Consider the following 19,533-nt stretch of genomic DNA (forward strand, 5'->3'; position numbering starts at 1 on the left):
AGTAATATCTACAGCGTTCTGACAGATAACATATGATGGACGCGCGAAACGCCTCGTGCGATCCCTGGCGGAGGCATCGGAATCGATGACGGATATGAGTGGTGCGCCCTCTTGGCTGTGTTTATCGTATCCATATCGAAGCTACGTCAACCATCATACATAGTTTCACTGATCTCGTTCGCTGGCGAATACTGTCTACCCGAACTTTCTCGGCTTTTCATGGAGCAGAGCCTCAATCAACTCGCTATAAAATAAACCTCAGCTTTCTTCACTACCAGAGCGAACTAAGTCAAGCTGAAGTCAGTGGACGAAACTCCAGATCTATCAGGACACCGTGCTCTGGGTAGCATGGGGTTGACTTTTGTTGTCGAGTGAACATCAGCTGCAAAGCGAGGCTTCAATACTCGTACTCAGGAAACAGAAAGTCATGTTTAGAGATATAGATGTCTGAAGCAGAGACATATCTTACGAACTGCAGAAAGCATCTTCCCGAACATACGAGGCTTCAATACTCGTCCTCAGGAAACAGAAAGTTCTGTTTAGAGATACAGATGTCTGAATCCGAGTCACATCTTAGGAACTTCAGAAAGCATCTCTCCGAACTTACGGACGGGATCCAGACATACATGGCACAACCAGTAGACCGTACGTTGTAGAGACAGGCCAAAAACCGACGATCGCCGAAAAAAAAATTACATCCTTTAACAGCTCTCGCCACGTGAATCCCATCATCGGCTTTCAGACATGGCCCAAAGCAGACGAAGAGCTTTAAATCGAGAGATCTGGCGCAAACCAGGTCTGGTTACTGTAACAGACTATACTCTTAATTATCAAAACTCAACCCCCGATATACATATGCACCTATAAATATCTAGCTTGTGAAGGTACACCAAACGTCACGAATTATTTATTAACATGTCCGTTTAAAACCATTCAACAAACACTCCTGCCCTTTTCGTCGGATTTATCGTACCTGCCGTTTGATGAGCCTGACGGCAACGATTCAGAGACAGAGCTAAGTCTTGCTACTTGTTGGACATGGTGATCGGCATTCACTCCGCATATGATCTTGTCCAGTCTGTTCGCAGCCTTGGGACTTCAAGCCGTCTGGTGTAACTTCTTAGAGGATGCTCGCGATATAATCGACAAACCGGACGTTGCTGAGAAGCTGTAACAAATTACATTCGATGATTGACATGCGAGGGAATGCTCAAGCTGCTACATATAATCTTTCACTGGCTGTCTCAACCATTATGTTTCTGCGCCTAAAACTAGAAAAGTGAGGAGCTCGCAAAATCCAGGATCTTTGGGTTTGGGTGGATTACAGCATTAAATTTGGTCAAAAAATCGATTTCTTTCCCACTTAGTTTTCTCAACCCGCCTAGCCAAGAAAACATTGAATGATTGACTATGAAACTTCTCGGGTTGGTCACTACATATGTATATAGTCCAGGGACCTGAACTTTATTCCCGGCAGGCTACAGCACATGAGGGAAACCAAAAAGTAGGGAATTTCCTATTGCCCTCGGGCAAATCATACGATGTGGGTATATACCAACATAGCGGCTTATCTATTTCGATATTAGGAAAATAAGTCTCTGCCATTTGACATTTGTTCATATAAATTTTGCCAGCTATGTCCCAGCGTGCACCTGTCACATTGCTATATATTTATTTGCCAACAGCTTATTTTAAAGCCTAACATAGAGTTGGGGGTTGGCATGTGGTAAAGATAATATTCATATTTATTAATGTCTTTTACAGTTCGCACACTTTCTAAATGCGTGGATATTTGCTTATCAAAGCGACCGCACACACAAATTCAGCCTATACAATTTAAATATGCCATTCACCCTCTCCGACCTGCCAGCAATTCTGCATTTTTTAACGCATTTCGCTGGCAAACTTGCATGAAAGCCAATTGCTTGTGGTTGCAGGTTGTTGCGTGGCAAGTGAAAAGCGAAATAAAAAATTACAAAGAAATAATGAATTTTTAGATTCGTCATTGCCATATAATCTTTGCATTTAAGTATTTTTGCTTGTTAGGGTTGTTTCATGTTGGCATGTGAGCACGTGTTGGCGACATAAAATGACAAAAATCGCACAAAGCTGTAAAGCGTTTCTTCGTGTTTTGAGTGGCAGTTGGAGGGATTTGCCGCTAATAAGAAATTACCAACAGCCGCAGTTCAACGGGGGTGCGCGTGCAGTGGCTGTGCGGTTGCTGGGACGCCAAATGATATAAAACAAACGAAATGTTTGATCTTATTTCACATTTTCGATTTGAAACTAAGATTTTATGGAGTTTACTACTTCCCTATGCAGTGACTGTAGCCAGACTGTGGCCACTTTGTGTGGTGTATAATTGTAAATATTTATGGAAATTTTGTGGCACACGTGCGTGTAGGTATGTATTTAAAAGCATTTATAAGTAGTATTTGTTTGTGTAAATATATGTACATATGTACATACCTGCGTTAGCTGCGATGAGGCATAGTAGGATATTCTCGAGGGGCAGATCGATTCCGGCTTAGAGTAAATTGTGTCAGCGATATGATCTCTGCCCATGGGTAATAAAGCGGTCGCATAGGGCGAGGGAGTGGGCGGCGAACTGCGAAATCCTGCAAAGAAAATCAAAGCAAAGTTGTTGTTAATGTTTCTTATGTCTTAGCTAAGAAAATTTATATGAAGATGTTCAGATCCAAATCATATTTTTCGCAGTACAGTTGTAAACGTAAAAAAAATGAAAGAGGATAATAAACGATATTTTAGTCTGTTTTGAAATGTACTTCATTGGAAAACTTAACAAAGGAAATTTGTCGTTTCGCTCAATTGCGTGAACAAAAATAGGGTAGTTCAATAAATAAAAATGCGAACAGAGCGATATTAAAGAGTTAGTTTTTGTTCGTATCCTTATGTTAGGCTAAGCTGGTTGTCCCAAATAGGGGCACAACTAAACCAAAAGGGGTTAAAAATGTGATCCAAGATGTTTAAAGATGTTTAGACTGTAGGCTTGCAAAAGTTGGACACTTAAAGCGTTGGCGCTGAAATTATTCTCCCCTTTGCCGTTTTCCAAATTGCAACAGCAAGTAACTGGCTTGATATATAGTATCTAATCGGATAGTGTCCTGCCAATACACCCATCAGAGATTCCTTGACTGATTTCGGTACACCCCAGGGTGGAAAGGCCTTGCAAATACGTGTACTGGTTTTCGACCCGCATTCTCTGAGTTAACTTATTATAATTTGCTTGGGATGAACCCGAGGGTGCTTTTATTGGGCAAGCTCATCTCTATGCATTTTCCCGTAACACCAGCTTGACTTATTACCAATTTAAGTCTGATCAGGAAATACTAATTTGCTCCGAAAGAGAGTTCAGGCATTCCCTAGTTAGTTTTGAGCACACCATGAACGAGTCCTTCGCCCGGATTGAGGCTTTAAAATTAGAGTAGATATTTACCTACCTGGTCGAAGACCCATAAATAAGCAGTCAATCAACTGATACCTAAATGGCAGCTGAATACTACCTCAACCTAGAAAAGATGGTGGCAAAAGTGCCATCCACCGAACCCTCCCTAAACCGTCAACCCATCTATATAAAAGTCCATCGAGATCTCCCTCCAAACACTACCTCCCGTCTAATCATCCCCTGGAATGTGAGTGTAGAGATATTTAAGTAGTTGGGGCCAATCTAGCCACGCAGAATTCTCTGTTATGAGGAATAAAATCGAAGCCTCTAAGAATATTCCATTTTCCAGTAAGTGTGACTGTAGCCATTGCTTCAGCAGGGGTGAAAATGTATGCCTTGCTCCAAATGAGGCTTCCCATGGGGATTGTAGCCCATATGGATATAAAATGGACACTATGACGGCTCTTCACTGCTAATAGTCCAGTTTCGTGCCTCGTCTCTAAGCAAACCCAAGGCAGCAAGGCTCTAAGTTCTCCCCGAGTATTTCAGCACAGTTAACTAAATTTTTATACATTCATATGTACATAGATTTTTGTATTATGATCATATTCGTACTTGTATTCGTTTACATATGCGTATTCGTATTCATCTTCCTATTCGTATAAGTATTCGTATTCGTATTTGGATTTGTATTCAAGAACTTTTTCGTGCTTCTATTCACATTCGTGTTTATATTTATACTAGTATTCGTTTTCATATTCTTTCATGTATGCTTATTCGTATGCCTATTCGTATTCGTACACAAATTTGCTCACGTTCTTGTGTCTGTTCCTATTTGTAACCTATTTGTAATCATGCTCATATTCGTATTCATATTCGTAATAATATTCGTCTTCTAGTAGATATTCGTATTCGTGCTAGTATTCGTATTCGTCCAATTCTTCGAATACTTACTGTCAAATATGTTGCAGGACTTCTTCGACTCCGAAGGATACTTATTCAGGCTAGCGATAGTCGCATAGGAACCACTGTTCGCGCTTGGCGGTCTTCCCAACGGATCCAAGCGTATAAAAACGTTCTGATGGCTGCCATAGGCGGCAGTGGTGAAGCTGGTACTACAACAACAAGAAAAAACAAACATAAAAAGAAGTAGAGTAAAAGTGAGAAATTAAATTCCATAAAGCAAATGCATTTACATTTCCCGCAAAATACTTACTGCATTGAATCCTGCCGTATCTGCTTGCGTGCGCGTACATACATCGCCGACGCAACCAGCCCAACAACCAGCACTAGGCCGAGCGCACAAGCCGCGGCACCCAGCAGCGCGTGTCCCGGCGAGGGCGCTTGAGCGGGCGCTGCTGACTGATTGGGAGCGGGAAATAAACCTGGAGAATGAAAGAGAAGAACGACAAAAAAAGAACAAGCAGAATATGCGAAAGAGAAGAGAAAATTGCAAATGAGCGATTAAAAATGCAATGTTGCCCGATAGCAATAATGTCATGAGGATAGGATGCGTGGATAGGATACTCGGTGGACTACGTACTACATAAATAGATTAGCCAAGCTTGGTGAGGGCTTACCTTTGAGGCAGATTTTATTCCGTTTAAAATGCAATTTGGTGTCATTAGTGCGCGGCGGACCGCTCACCAGCATATTGACGACGAGCGGCACCTCCTTATTGCCATTCCCCGTGCACGGCAAATGCACCAGAAACGTCTCAATTTGCTGTGGCACATAGCCCTTGTCGGGTATGCTGAGCGTGGGCGCGGCTAACGCAGTCTGGTCTTGCTCATAGTCGATGGTGATGGTGTAGGGCAGCTACAGGCGGCGTACATACATGCAATTGTTGTTGTTGTTGTGGTTGTATATGTATTTATGCGCGCGGGTGGTTACATGTTGGCGAGAAGGTTAATGGAGTGCAAATTAGATTTTGAGTGGTGCACAAGTGGGGTTACACACACACACACACAGACACAGAGAAAAAATACTAAGTGTAGGATGAAGAAAGGTGCGCTCCCTTATAAACTTACCGGATACGTGGTCAAACTCTGCCATGAGAACTCTAAATCATGCACATCTGCTGGCACTGGCACCGTAAAATGCATGGCGTATGTGTTGATGGCGCCCTCATGCACATAGAACAAATCCGCTTCCAAGCCTGGGGTGAGTTGTTGAAATGAAAAGAAATAAGAATAGAGAACAAAAAAAACAGTTACTTATATGAAATATGTTTGCTCGTATGTTGAACATTAAAACGCAATTTAGTATTGTACGAGTATCAATTTTCAAAGAAATTTGCTGGTCTTTTTCACCCTTCGCTTGTGTGCGAATCGTAACCAACACTACGCGACATTATCAAGGGATGGATAGCAACCCCTGAAAGTTGCCAATACACTTGAGTAACTAATGCACATAATTTGACTCCTGCTGCAGGCCTTTTCACTGCTTTGAACTTGCGTTGGTTAGAAAAAAAAAAAGCTTGTACTACTTTTTCTAAAAAAGGCGAGTGAAGTAAAATAAAAAATTGGGAAAAGTAGCTACAAGATTTTTTTTTTCGTTTTTGCCCTTTGAACGCGACACCTTCATCATCGTGCAATCAAATTTCATTGCTGAAAATGAATTTCTGGCAAGTGCACACTACAAAATTGTTCGCTTTGGCAGAAGTGTTGCTGCGTTCAATCGCATACGAGTACTATTCCTTCACTCGGGGGTGAAAAAACACTTGAAAATTTATTATTAGTTAGTATGCTAGTGGCTCTATTTGCCAGAGATGTGCTGTGCAAGGAAGAAAAAGGAGAAATAATAGATATAGCATTTTTACGCGCCTTTTAGCACCGTTGATGGGGAGCGATTTTTTCGCCAAGTGCTTTCAATATATATTTATTTCCTTTCCTTTTCACTTTTTCATGCCACTTTTATGAATGTCTTTATTCGGATAGTGATTTCTTCTCAAAAGCATTTCCGAATACGCACGCATGTATGTGTAAGCAGTGTACCCATTTACTGCTGCATATAAAAAATATAAATTCTATTTAGAAGGGTGAAAAGGCAATAGATTACCTTGAATGCGTAAGATATGAAAGGTATCAACTTTGTTTAAGGTTTGAAAGGGCTCTCATTTTTATGAATGTGGTATGGTTGTGCTTTTCTCTCCATACATTTTATGCTTGGCTGTTAAAGTGTGTGCAAGCGTTTATTTTTGTGGTTACTTATATTTTTTTACATTGCTCCTGATGCATTTGATTGTCATCGTACCTAATAATAATAGGAGTCACGACGGTAATTGTAATGGTATTCCTATTAATCATAGCATTGGTAACGGTTAAAGGTAGTAGTAACGATAATTATATTTGTAATTGTTTTAGTAATGGTAGTAGTAATGGTTATGGTAATGATAGGTAATGGAAATGTTAAAGGTAATGGTAATGGTAATTGTAGTTGTAATGGTAATGGTAATGATACTAATATAGGTGATGGTTATAGTAGACAATGGTAACGGTAATCCTAATATTAATTGTATGGTAATGGTAATGGTTATGTTAGTCTTAATGGTATTGGTAATGCTATCTGCCTTCGTAGTCGTATTCGTACTCGACTCTATCTTCATCTACGTATTCGCCTTCATCTTTCTCTAAGCCTTCGTCTTCGTCTTCGTCTTCGTCTTCGCCTCCGCATTCGTATTCATATTCACCTTCGTTTTCATTCTCGTCTTCGTGTTCGGCTCGATATTCGTCTTCATTTTGCTTATCGTGCACGTCTTATCCTTTATGTTCGCATTCCTCTTCGGATTTGTATTTCACTTCGTATCCGTCTTTGTCTTTCTCATAGTGGAAATAATATAACGAAGCTCTCCAAATTACAACTAAAAGATCTGAGGATGGCATCCATACCGAAACGTAAGACGTACTCTACGTCAAAAAACAGCCGTCCAAAATTCTAGTTTGATGAGCAATTGATTATTTATGGTTAGCCTGTTGGGCATGACAGATAGAGTAAAAGTTTTAGCGGGATTACTTTAATTTTTACGGTTTAAAGTCCCACTGACATCAAGAGGGCATTCAACAACGTCTGGCCGAAGGTGATAGCTAAATTACTACATAAAATTCTAAAATAAATCTTAATAGGTATGTAGTACAACGTTGCCTTTGGCAGAACTGTCTTAGCTGAGTGAAGCAGCATCTACTGGTAACATGTAAGTGTTTTTACCTATGGTCTGGATGGTAGTCGTAAGTGATTTGCTTTGGAAGTGAGGTGATTGCCTATGTAGAAGACGTGGCGCTTATATTCTTGGTTAAACTTGTGGACAACTTCTATGAGATGCTAAAAGGTTACCTGAAAACTAAATAGAAGGCTAATAGTAACCTCGCCGTCAGTCCTAGCAGGACAGAACTGTTCTTATTCACTAGCTAGTACTAGATAGATTCTCCACCCAATATTTCCTTCGAAGCTATCGTGGTAGCAAAATTAACCAAATAGTATAGAGTTAGGAAGATATCAGTGCAGCAGGGAAGCTACTGGTAAGAGATGTCTCCCACTCAAAGTACATGTTTTGCCAGATTAAACCATAGTCAAAGTCATAATATTTTGTGGCATTTCGTTCTAATGGAATTGCCTAGAGACAGGCAGGTGAGCGGACTGCTCTCAATAATACCGTCTACAAAATGTCAGGTCAGGTCTTTCTCTTCTCACAACATGGCGGGAAGGAGTGAAGACTTATATAAGCGCTATTACGTACAAAGTCCTTCTTGCCCAGGTTGGATCGACAGAAGTTTAGGAAGCCCTTAATGCTAGAAAGCCGCAGCTGCCGTAAGACACTGCGGAAAGGCACGGAGGATGACAGTATTCGTTGAATTTTGAAAGATGGACCCTTGCAGGATGGTTACGTTGAATATCGCAGACGATGAAATAAATAACTGTATGAGCTTTACAACGACATTTCCACTTGGAGTTCAGCGAGTAAAATACATATATCCGCGGATAGCTCATTTCTTTTGAATGGATTCAAACGCCTAAAAAGTAAGTGTTTGATGCGTTACCAGCCGTCAGATGCCATGGGTAGTCTAGAAAAACTCAATTTTATTCCCCTATTCTCTCAATAATACATAAGTATGTCAAGAGGAATGATTTGAAGCTTGACATTTTTGATTAAATGCATCAACTTGAACTCAAACTGGCACCTCCCGCAGTTCTTCTGACATCAATATTTCCCTGCTCTGAATCGTTTTATTAGCAATTTATACTTAGCTTAAAACGCACTTAATCTCCAACAAATTGGCCACGAAAATGAAGTGCTAAACTGAATATCTGTGATACACCCGCTTATTCCCTCTTTTCCCTACTTGCCGCACTCGTTTCAACAGCCAACACTATGTAAAAGCGTCAAATGTCAGTCGCCGAAATACCAAGAGGCGAATAGAAAATACGCAAAATGAATGCCGGAGAAACGTGGCGTTGATGTCAAATATATTTTCAACAAAGATTGCTTAGAAAACTCATTTTGTGTCTTTGTCAAATGCTGCTAACATTTAAGTGTCTTTTGATGGAAGATATTGTGTTGGCAAACAAGCGGCGTTAGACTTCCGTATTTACTCATGCATCCCTCCACCTTGTGGGGGTGCGATGGGTGTTGTGTGTCGCATGGTCGCATAGTTAAGGCGGCGGCTCCTTTGTCTCTTTGTAGCGGGTCAAAGACGTTTGGTGCCGCTGGGGAGCCAAAGCACTTAAAAGTAAACGATGTGAAATTAAATTTCTTTGCTGCATTATTCACTCATTGGGATCATTGCTAATCCATTCGCCTTTCGCAATTGACAAAAGCATATTTTAACAAGCGTCAAAGACAACGACAGCGACATCGAAAACGACAACGTTGAAATGAAAATTTTGCTTGCACAAGGAAAATGTCGCTATCTTCTGCACAAGCACATCAGCAGTTGTAGATGAGTAAACACGGAAACGCCTTGACGCAAAATGCGAGATTGCTGACATGCTGTTAGTCCAAGCCGGTTGTGCCAGCAATCTGCGGGTTAGACGAGCAACGGCAGACAGCCAACTGCTTCTTTGCCACCAGCTGCAAGACAGTCAGAAAATAACCAATACTTCTCTCGGTTTGGTGTTACAGTTATCCTGTTCCGACATGCTTCCTGCTTGGCTGTTTGGCTAACTGGAGTGACATAGTTTGGCAGGAATCTGACTGCGCGCATTGACATGTAAATAGAATGCCTGTATGTCTGAAGCAAATTACCCTTGCTCAGTGGCTAGACTTGGCCCTCTGCGAGCAGTGTGGGCGGTGTGGAAACGATGGTCATACGAATAAGGTTGAAGTGGGCTTACATATTGATCTGGCATATAAGAAAATTTAATAAAATTTCTAAAGCGAATACTGGTTGTTTTAATTTGAACCATATTATTATGGTTTAGCGAATTCAAGTCACTAGAAACCCGTTCTTTAGTAAGCCGCGGAAAATGAAAGAATGTCTAACGAAGATGTGATCAAATCAAATGAATGAAATAGTGAAAAAGTATTACATTACTTACACCTCTGATCTCTGATATGCAGATCAGTCTTTTTGTATTTTTTTTTTCGTCCATAGAGGGCTTTGCTTTTCAATCGGACCCAAAACAAAAGTTATGTTCCCCTTGTTCTTCCCGCAGATATTATTGGTGGTGCTACTGCCTTGAGAGACAAGACCGTTCACTCCCAGCAAAAAACACGATTACCACAGAAACGAAAGTGGAAACGAGCTAGGCGATGGGAATCGCTTACCCTTTCGCTTCAAGAAGGCCTTATTTTAACATGGGCATGTCATTGGAGGTAAGCCCTTACCCGCAGCATTACCTTCAAACGAAGGGAGAACGCATGGATAAACAGAATCCAGAGAAGCGAACAAAGAATGCCTTACAGGGAAACTAATGTAGAATGCCTAGATAAGTACATACTTATTTATATTAAATTGAAATCAGAAAATGTCTTAAAAGATTAAAATTAATTAAAATTTTTATAAATCAGCTTTTATACATACATATGTATTTTTTTAGGTATTTAGATTTTCTTAAAAATCGGTATGTACATACATTCATATTTAACTAAGCTTAAAATTGTACTTCCTCACTCTTGTACGTCACTTCATTGACTGACTTCAACTTCGCTGCAAATTGAACAAAGCAAAACATGATTTTTATGCGAGACAAATTTCCACAGAAAGTAACGGTAGAAAGAGAATTTTTGGGTATTCATTCTATTTTTCAGCTGACTACGATGCAGCATTCTACTTTGCATTCTCCGAAATGAAGCAAAGAAGCGAAATAAAAAAAATATTGTAGGACATTCTACTTTGCATTCCCTGAAATGAAGCAAAGAAACGAATTAAAAAAGAAATATTATAGGACATTCTACTTTGCATTCCCTGAAATCAAACAAAGAAGCGAAATAAATAAAATATTGTTGGACATTCTACTTTGCATTACCGGCAATGCCTAAAAGAAGCGGAAAAATTCGAAGGCATTATAACGCTATGCCTTCTAGAACACGTTACCACTAAAAGCGATTACCGATTTTTTGCTGGGCTATTTCAAATTAACCACAGCGTACAGCGACATGCTGTGTAAATAGACGAAGCTACCAGGAGATATTTCGCCTTGTTTACGTTTGCAGCTAAAACAAAGTCTCTTGCCACACTAAATCGCCCTGCCTAAAATTACGTTTGGCCTCCAACGGTGTGGGAGGTCGTTTCCAACTTGGATGGAGCTTAGAGTTCTACTCTACGTCGCTCTTTTTGTGATTAGGGCATGTTGCACTTGGACTCCAATCTTTGAGCGTGTATTAGTCAGACCTATGTAATTATGCTTAAAAGCTAGAATTTGCGCCTTATCAGCTCTTCCCCGATGGCCTTGAACAGCTTACCTAGTATTCCGTCGGTTTCTCGGGATTTACTATATTTCAGCCACATTATTACTGGTCGAACTTCATCTTGTTAGAATGAAGGGGCATGAGGTTCATCCCAGATGAAAACACACATGAGATCAAAGGAGGTCCGTTGGAGTACTCCGTTATTGGTTCGATGTTAATTTTATACGTCGATCTTACCAGTTATCTGTAAGGGCTTGACTTATCTCCACCTTTTCTAACCATAAACTTTAAAACAGATTGACAAAACCAGACCACTGATTTTAGATACATACGTACATTCGTGCAAAGACGGTTCAAGGTGCGGAAGACAAAAGGGGTGCTAGTATTTATGGGCCTAACACCAGACTTGAAGCTCCGACGGGCCGATGACGTTATGTGCTCTTGAATAAAGTATTATTAAAGAGGAAAAAAGATTAAAAGGCACGTTTCAGTCAGTAACTTTTTCGGCTAACCAAGCGGTCATTGAAAGTTTTGCCTACAGGACGATCTAAGCTTGCTAAAGACTGCTTTTGTAAGCTGCAACTTTTCCAGAAAGAAATACGGTAACATTGTGGTGGGAATCATATCCTTGTAGCTTAAATTTTAGGCAGCGAGGTAACCGATGAGTAGGCACCAGAACGACCTTCAAGGATAATTTTCTGTCCGGAACTATTATGTTGCCTCTGTTGGCATTCTTGAAAAGCCTTTATTACTTAGTGGGTATACTCAGAATGTAGCATATATTGCGAAGCGGTCATACTTTTCGGCTATCTTCTCGATGCTAGGGATATTATTCTACTAAACATTACTGATATCGGGTTACTCTTTCGGTATTTAATTGATCGAATTCATGCATTCAGGGCAAGGGACTATATTAGAAATACAATAGATGCTTCATCGCCCAATTTTTTAAGTATTAAACTAACATTTTCAACAAATACGGATACAAATGAAAAATATGCTCGCATCCTTTTTATACACTCGTACGTGCACTTCCACATCGAGACGCAACTTTTGTATGCCATTTTTCGCAGCAAAAACTGTTACCATACCAACAGTAAAAACCAACCAGCCCATCAAGCAGATAGGCAAGTCAACTCGTCGCTTGCTGCGATGGCGAATGATTTTGAAACAATTTTAAATCCAATTATGCGCAACAGAGAAAACGCATTTGCACCAAAAAAAAAAAAAAATGACATAGAGAAAGTAAAAGAATACCCCAAAAAAATTGAAGAGCGTGCAAAATAGAGTTTCGAAAAAGGGAAAATGCATTTACATATATCCCTCAGCTTGTGTTCGATGATAAAACGAAAATTCAAATTGACAAGTGGTGCTAAAGCTGTTGCAGTTTTCGCTGCTGATAATGATGGTCACGTTGAACGAAGCAATAAAAAGTACGTCGATATCGGTGGCCAAGTGTGGAGCGGCTTTGATGGCCACACACACTACTGACGTATACTCAATTAGGCCCTGAATCGTTTGGTCGTACACAAATTTACCGGCATGTAATACGAGTAAGTGCTGATTTCCATAGGCATTCCGCTTACCATTTACACAGCTGATGAGTACTGCGTTTGATGTTGCCGCTGAAAAGGTTGCGTTTGTAATTTAAAATTGTTTCGTAAATGCAATTACTTGCATGCTGCATTGCGTGCGATACTTTCGTCATTGTATAATTGACTTTACATCCTTTGCACTGGTACGATTTGAATGGAGAACATATGACTGCGTTTTCACAGTACGGATGCTAATTTCGAAATGTTCTCTACTAGTTATTCTTGTGTAAGTGCTGAGCGTGAATTAACCATTCGATCATTGCGTATGCGTGTTTCGCTAAGTGAAGGGCCTAATTTCCAGCTTACTAACTAGGCTGGAACATCCAAAACATGGAGTTTTTAATTCTGTAATACATAAGTATATGGTACTAACATAAAACCAGTCCAAAGCAGTTCAAATAATACAGCGTTTGCATCTGCTAATTTTACATATTTTTATCAATTGATTGATTGATTGATTTAATAATTGTTCTAAGCTTAAAGTCAGCAGAAAGTTCAGAAGAGCTTTTCGAAGAATGGAGCGAACCACACTTCGAATGCATTGGGTCTATATGATTTCTTCGTCTTGCTGCGGTACGTTGGTGCAACTTTTTCCGTGTGGCAGAGTCGTCACAAATCATTCGGCCATATTCCGAACTGTATCTGTATTGTTCTCTCAGGCTATCAGAATTCCTGTAATAGCACCGAGTTTTTTTACTGGGTTGTTAGTAAGAAGCTTACAGCACTTCTGACCTCATATCTTCTCTTATCGTCTTAGGGCTTTCAGCTAGAATGGCTTATGGCTAGAACGCACTAAACCACGATAAAAATAAATAAATTCATTATGCGAATTTTATTCGACATATCTAAAGCTTGCCGTAACGTCTCACCTAGGCATTAATAGAGAGTCTCGACTCTGTCGCAGTTTATCCTGCTTTGTCAAATCGTTATGCCCCAGTAGGGTGCAATATATTACCTTTGATCTTGCTCAAGATGAAATTGATTGGATTAACAGATGGTTCTGATGATCTGGATATTATATTCTTCTGCCTGAGTGGCGCCATAACTGCCTAAGCGATTCTGGCGGAGTCCAATAAAGCAGGCCAGGTCTTTCTTCTGCTGGTCTTTCTTTCACAGAAGAGGCTTTCCTCTTGATCTATTACAAGTATCTTGATCCGCGTTGTATACCTTCAAAGATGAAACGTTTCCCTTGTCCATTCCTATGACATGGCCGAGCCAAAGGAGCCGCTGCAGCGCGCTGTAATTTAATCCGCTGCTCTATGTCTATTTCGTTGTAAAGCTCATACAGCTCATCGCTCTGTCATTTGACATTCTGGACATTGTCATCTCTGGTAAATGTAGAAGTTCGATGAGTGAAATACTCGAAAGGTCGTCTAAAGACAATCACAACTAGATGACCCTTTCACGACCAAGAAAAACGTTCTTCCCAAAAAGTTTTTCCACTCATAATAAAACTGTGTGAACCATTTTCTGTATTTTATAATGTGCTTCATTAATATTTAACTCTAAAATATTAACTCTTTTTATTATAAAATTTTAGAAGAAATATTTTTACACAATTAAAAAAAAATTAACACAAATTATAAAAAATGCTTAAAAAAAAGTTGGTGCTGCAAACAAAATAAAAAAAAAAATTTAATAAAACAAATATTTCTATTAAAAGCAGAAAAAAATTAAACAGAAAAAAAAATTGTGTGGAAGAAAAATGTGTGTGAATTTTAAAATTTTCTGTCTTTTATAATGAGCCTAATTTTTATTTAACTAGCTCTTTTTATAATAAAATTTTAGAAATAAACATTTTTACCCAAACTAAAAAAATTTACCACAAACTATCAAAAAAGTGATAAAAAAAATTTTTTGAACAAATTTGTTTTTAAAAAAATCCAAATTTTAGAAATAAACTTTGATAAAAAATATACCCTGAGACAAAAATTAAACGAAATAAGAATTTTTATGAAAAAGGAGTAATTTTTAACAAATATTTTTTTACTACGGAATCTTAAAAAAAAATATTATTACCAAAAGCAAAAAAAGTTATACAACCAGAAAGAACGTTTTGTGAACAAATTTTAGAAAATTTTTTTTCCTAATCCTTCCTTTAAGAAAAATCAGATTTTTTAACGACTACTCATCCCGATAGGAATAAAAGAGGCAAGTTTCTAATTAAATCTAGAGAAGCCGGGCTTGATACTTTTTACAAGAAAGCATAATATTCCATTCTGGAATCCATCGAAGTAAAATAAAGAAAAAATAGTTTGAACACTTTGAGCTTTGATTGACTTGAGTGAGCCTAAGATATTGACGCGAAAGTTTTAATATTTCGCAAGCCTTTGTTAGAGCTTATTGAACCATATTTTGCCATTACGAATACAAATAAAAAAAAGTCGAATTTTCGGCCGACCCTACTGCACACTCAGTATCAACCTCAGCGCCCAATAATCATCTGAGTTAATTTACGATACTCATGTGTTGCATTTTCCATGTTGCTGTTGCCACAGATGCGGTGATGAGATGGTGGGGGAAGGCAACATGGCTCAGCAGGCCTTTGCTTCTACATGCATACAAACATGTGTATGTGTGTTCGTCCAAGTGTTATTAGCCACTTGTGAGAACTGTTTCCTGTTGAGCCAATAAGTGTGGCGGCTAGCCGTCAAACTCAGGCGTCGTTGACGCACACGGCCAATTGTAATGTGGCGCAGTTTCAAAGGGATTACCTATGTATGCAGCGCGAAGTATGCCAGCTATGCATGTGTGGTATGCCAATTTGAATTCAAAAACGTGCATGCAGCAACTTGCAGCAACTTATGTCTTTGTACATATGTATATATTTACATACTTATGTGTGTATATGTATAATTGCATTTATGTGCAAATACAAGAATTTAAATCATTTTTAGTAGTAATAGGTAGCCCCGTTGGCAATGGGGGCTTACAGCAGTCCCACCCCTTTTGAAATCGGCTCACCCCTACAATTTCCATTCAATAATTGTCTGAGTTGCAAATTTCCCTTAATTGCCTTCGTTTGACCTTTGCGTGCGTGCGTGAGTGCTTTTTTCCGCTGCTGTTCCGTGTTACCCTTCAACACTCACTCGTCGTTCGTAGAAAGCGCTAACGAAGGACCCTCAACGTAAATACATATGTATGTATGTATGTATGGGTCAATGCAATTCAAATCGGCCAATGCTTGGAATCGACCATTTTTGATGTAGATGAATTTTGGTCAGAACTTTTCTTTTATCATAAATATAACGAAGTTCTGCCAAAAGGAAAAAAAAAAAAAAAAAATTTTATCGAAAGTTTAAAATTTCCCGTTTTTGGCAAGTTTATCGCAAAAATTATTACAACTACAAAAGTGGCTATGGTCTCGTTTTAATGGATATTTGGGGTTAAATAAAAAAATGTATTTAAAAGAAGTTCGAAAAATAAAAACACTCCTGAGTTTTTAAATTTAAATGTCATAAAAACAAAAACTTATAACTTGTTTTGGGTAAATAAAGTTTTGTTAAACAGTTTTTTTGAATTTAAATTAATTTTTAATTTAGAGTGTGAAATTTTTAATTTTTCTTTTCAAAACTCAAAAGTTTATATCTTGAAACAAAAACAGTTTTTAATTTAAATAAAAATAAAAATTGTTTATCATACTTTTATTTAGTTTGAAATATAAAAAAATAATTTCAAAGTTCAAAAATTCTAATCTCGAAAAGTTCTTCTTGAAAATTTTAAGGTCAGTAAGAGGTATTGCGTACAAAACTAGAGTCAAAAATTAATATAAGTTTTTGCTTTTGCAAATTTTTTAATTTAAAATTTTTGTAAATTTGTTTATTTTTCGAATTTTTTCCATTAACAATAATAGTTTTTGAGATATTTAAAAAATGAAACTTGCAAAACCACGGAAATTATAAAAATTAGAATTTTGCATAACTTTCTAATCTATTTTTTCTCCTTTGTTATTACAAAAGAAAAGCACTGTCCAAAATTCGTCCAAATCAAAAATTGTCGATTTCAACCATTGGTCGGTTTGACAAGGATTGCCCCATATGTACATATGTACTTGTACATAAATGTATGCATACCCACACTCCGTTAAAAAGGTTCTTAAATGCTAACGAAGCAAAATAAAATTATATGCCTGCGAATTTTCTTCAATTCCTTTTGATTATTAATTTAAACGGAGCATTCAAGCATTCACAGTGTAAAAGCAACAACTCAAGCAAGCGTGCAAAAACCGCACCCCACTACCGGCTTCCTTTGCACCGCTTCACCGCTTGCACAAGCTGTTGCCAGCCTTCCGTTAAAAGGTGTTCGCACGAGGCGATTTTGCGTTCAACTCACGCAGGGTTGCACGGAAAAAAAGTTGAATGGCTAAATGTTGGCTGGCGACCAACTTTGTTGAAAGCGATTAGTTGAAAGGCCGTTCAACCAAAAGTAGAATGCAAAGTTGAACAATGCAAACGCCTTTTTATGGGGAATATTTTTATATTTTTTTATATTTTGATATTTTTTTATATTTAGATATTTTTAGCCATTAAATTTTTTCGTGCAACCCTGCGTGAGTTGAACGCAAAAGTTTCCTGAATCGCTTCGTGCGAAAGCCCTATTAGGCTTTCTTTCTACTGGCAAGCCAAGTGTCCTAGAAACGAAATAAGCGAGTTTATTTATTTTATGTATGTATGCATGTAACTGCACCGCTAACAAACAGTCATACATCACAGACATCAACAGGCGGTTTTCAAGTTACTCACTTGTCATCCTTACTCCCCACTCCTGTTCTTCATTTACCCCACTTCCTCCTTTCGTTAGCACTCTCGCCTAGCACTCAGCCACTCTACTGCTGCATGTCCTTTATACAACCACGTACCAATTTAAGTTAATGAAATAAAAGCTGAAAAACGGAAAACCGTCAAATTAAATATACTTACAAACATAAAAAGGTTTCACTTAAACGTTGGCAACAATAATAGCAACACAAACAGCAACGAAGCAGCCAAAGCATAGGCTTTGGAGTTGTGCGAATGCTGTGAAATCAAACAAATTTAAAGCTCAGCTCAGTTACTTGATGCGTGTCCCATGCCTTTGACGAATTGCTATGTTGTATAATTGCTAGTTAAGGGAACAAAAAAAATGCTGAAGAGAAAAAAATTTTGCGCAAGGAGGCTGTATTTCGCATATATTCTTATTATGGTGGTATTCAGTGTTAAGTCGGTTTTTTTTTGGAAATTATATTTCCTAACGACCTGACCGAGTTGTAGTTGGCTGGATCGGTTTCTTCTTTGTTGAAGCTTCAGATCTCTAATATAAATGAATTCGCACGGTTTCATATCGGGTGAATATAGTGGACAAGGAAACTCGTTCTTGTTCCTGACACCACCAATACAATATCTATCGTATTTTCGTTCAAACGAGGATTTATCTATTTATCAATTTCGTAATTTGCATACCTGGGAATTCAATTACCTTTTCATTGTTCATTGAAGCGTTCATCATTAATACCTTGTACTTTTTGAACACAATGAAAACTGATCTCGCCACACAGACTGATTGGAATATACTTGGACCACAAGATGCCAGCTTTAATGCCTTCGGGAGTTTTCCAGTTGCCTGTGTTTCACAAATTAGGTGGTGCACGTGGGAATATGTATTTTTTGATATTTGATTCGTCTCAGCTTGCGTTAAGTTAGTACCCCATATTAGGGATTTAGGCACTACAAAATGCCTGGATTGTTCGGCTGCCTACTCATATTTAGGGATACAAAAGATCTTCTGGTCTTCCGTACCCCTTGTTGTGTTGCTACCAATTTTTTAACTGAATATATATAATTTTATGGTCTAAATTGTCACACTGTAGTACTAGCTCAAGCCGAGGAGGTGCAGCTGGTGCGATTGAGAAGATGAACTGAACCTAAACGGAACTGAACTCATCTCAACTCAACTGAACTCTACTGAGTTCTATTTAACTTAATTCCACTGAACTGTAGCTGTTATTACATGTCGTGTTGTTGTTGTCGTGCTGTACTTGCATGTGTGTTCGTATAAATGTACAAATACATATATAAGTTCTGTTTACGCTCTCATTAAGTTTGTATTGCTTTGGGTTGCGTTGCATTGCATTTCTTTGTCGATGCACTCATGTAGAAAATGCGTAAAATGGCGTTGTTGTTTTTTGCTCCAATAAATGTACAAACTATGTACATATGTATGTGTGTAAGTACAAAGCGATTTGGTGAACTCATGCGACCAGGCACATTGCCAATCAATTTGATGTGGCATTGGGTGTGGCACTGATAAGGATAAGAAGCAAAATTGACGGTGCGGAAAGCTGGGGCTGGCATTGGAAATCAAGGCTAGAAAGAACTTTCATTGATTATAACTCAAACGAACTAGCGGCGTTGCCCTAAGCCGTAAGGTGTAGGTGACCTGCAAGATGAAAGCAAGAAAAAGGACGAACCAATCACTGGGGCAGAAAGAATGGTACAACGCTGAAAGATCGACTGCTTGTTGCTGTACCAAAAGAATGTGCAAACAATTCTGCGCAAATAATTTTAAGGCGATTCTCTTACTCGTTGCTAACAATTAAACTTCCAAAAAAAAAAATGAGGCAGAATTTTTTAAATTAATAAATTATAATTTTTTATTAAATATTGTGGCGAATACTGCGGCAACACAAAGCGAACAACGAGAAATAGGCA

General features: G+C 38.5%; 1 protein-coding gene across 2 annotated transcripts in view; it reads right to left on the reverse strand.

Moving 5' to 3' along the window:
* LOC118742985 (tyrosine-protein kinase RYK) overlaps positions 1-19,533 on the reverse strand; it is a 92,155-nt gene that overhangs the window by 60,120 nt on the left and 12,502 nt on the right. For both annotated transcript variants that reach the window (XM_036475430.1, XM_036475429.1), the window contains exons 2-6: positions 5,437-5,564; positions 4,987-5,224; positions 4,623-4,791; positions 4,361-4,521; positions 2,470-2,618 (exon numbers count right to left, since the gene is read on the reverse strand). In XM_036475430.1, coding sequence (XP_036331323.1) covers positions 2,470-2,618; positions 4,361-4,521; positions 4,623-4,791; positions 4,987-5,224; positions 5,437-5,564 — 845 coding nt within the window. The remainder of the gene's footprint in view (positions 1-2,469; positions 2,619-4,360; positions 4,522-4,622; positions 4,792-4,986; positions 5,225-5,436; positions 5,565-19,533) is intronic.

Source organism: Rhagoletis pomonella, unplaced genomic scaffold (genome assembly GCF_013731165.1).
Source record: "Rhagoletis pomonella isolate Grant_MI unplaced genomic scaffold, Rhpom_1.0 Rhpom_scaffold_00007, whole genome shotgun sequence".
Taxonomy (NCBI): Eukaryota; Metazoa; Arthropoda; class Insecta; order Diptera; family Tephritidae; genus Rhagoletis; species Rhagoletis pomonella.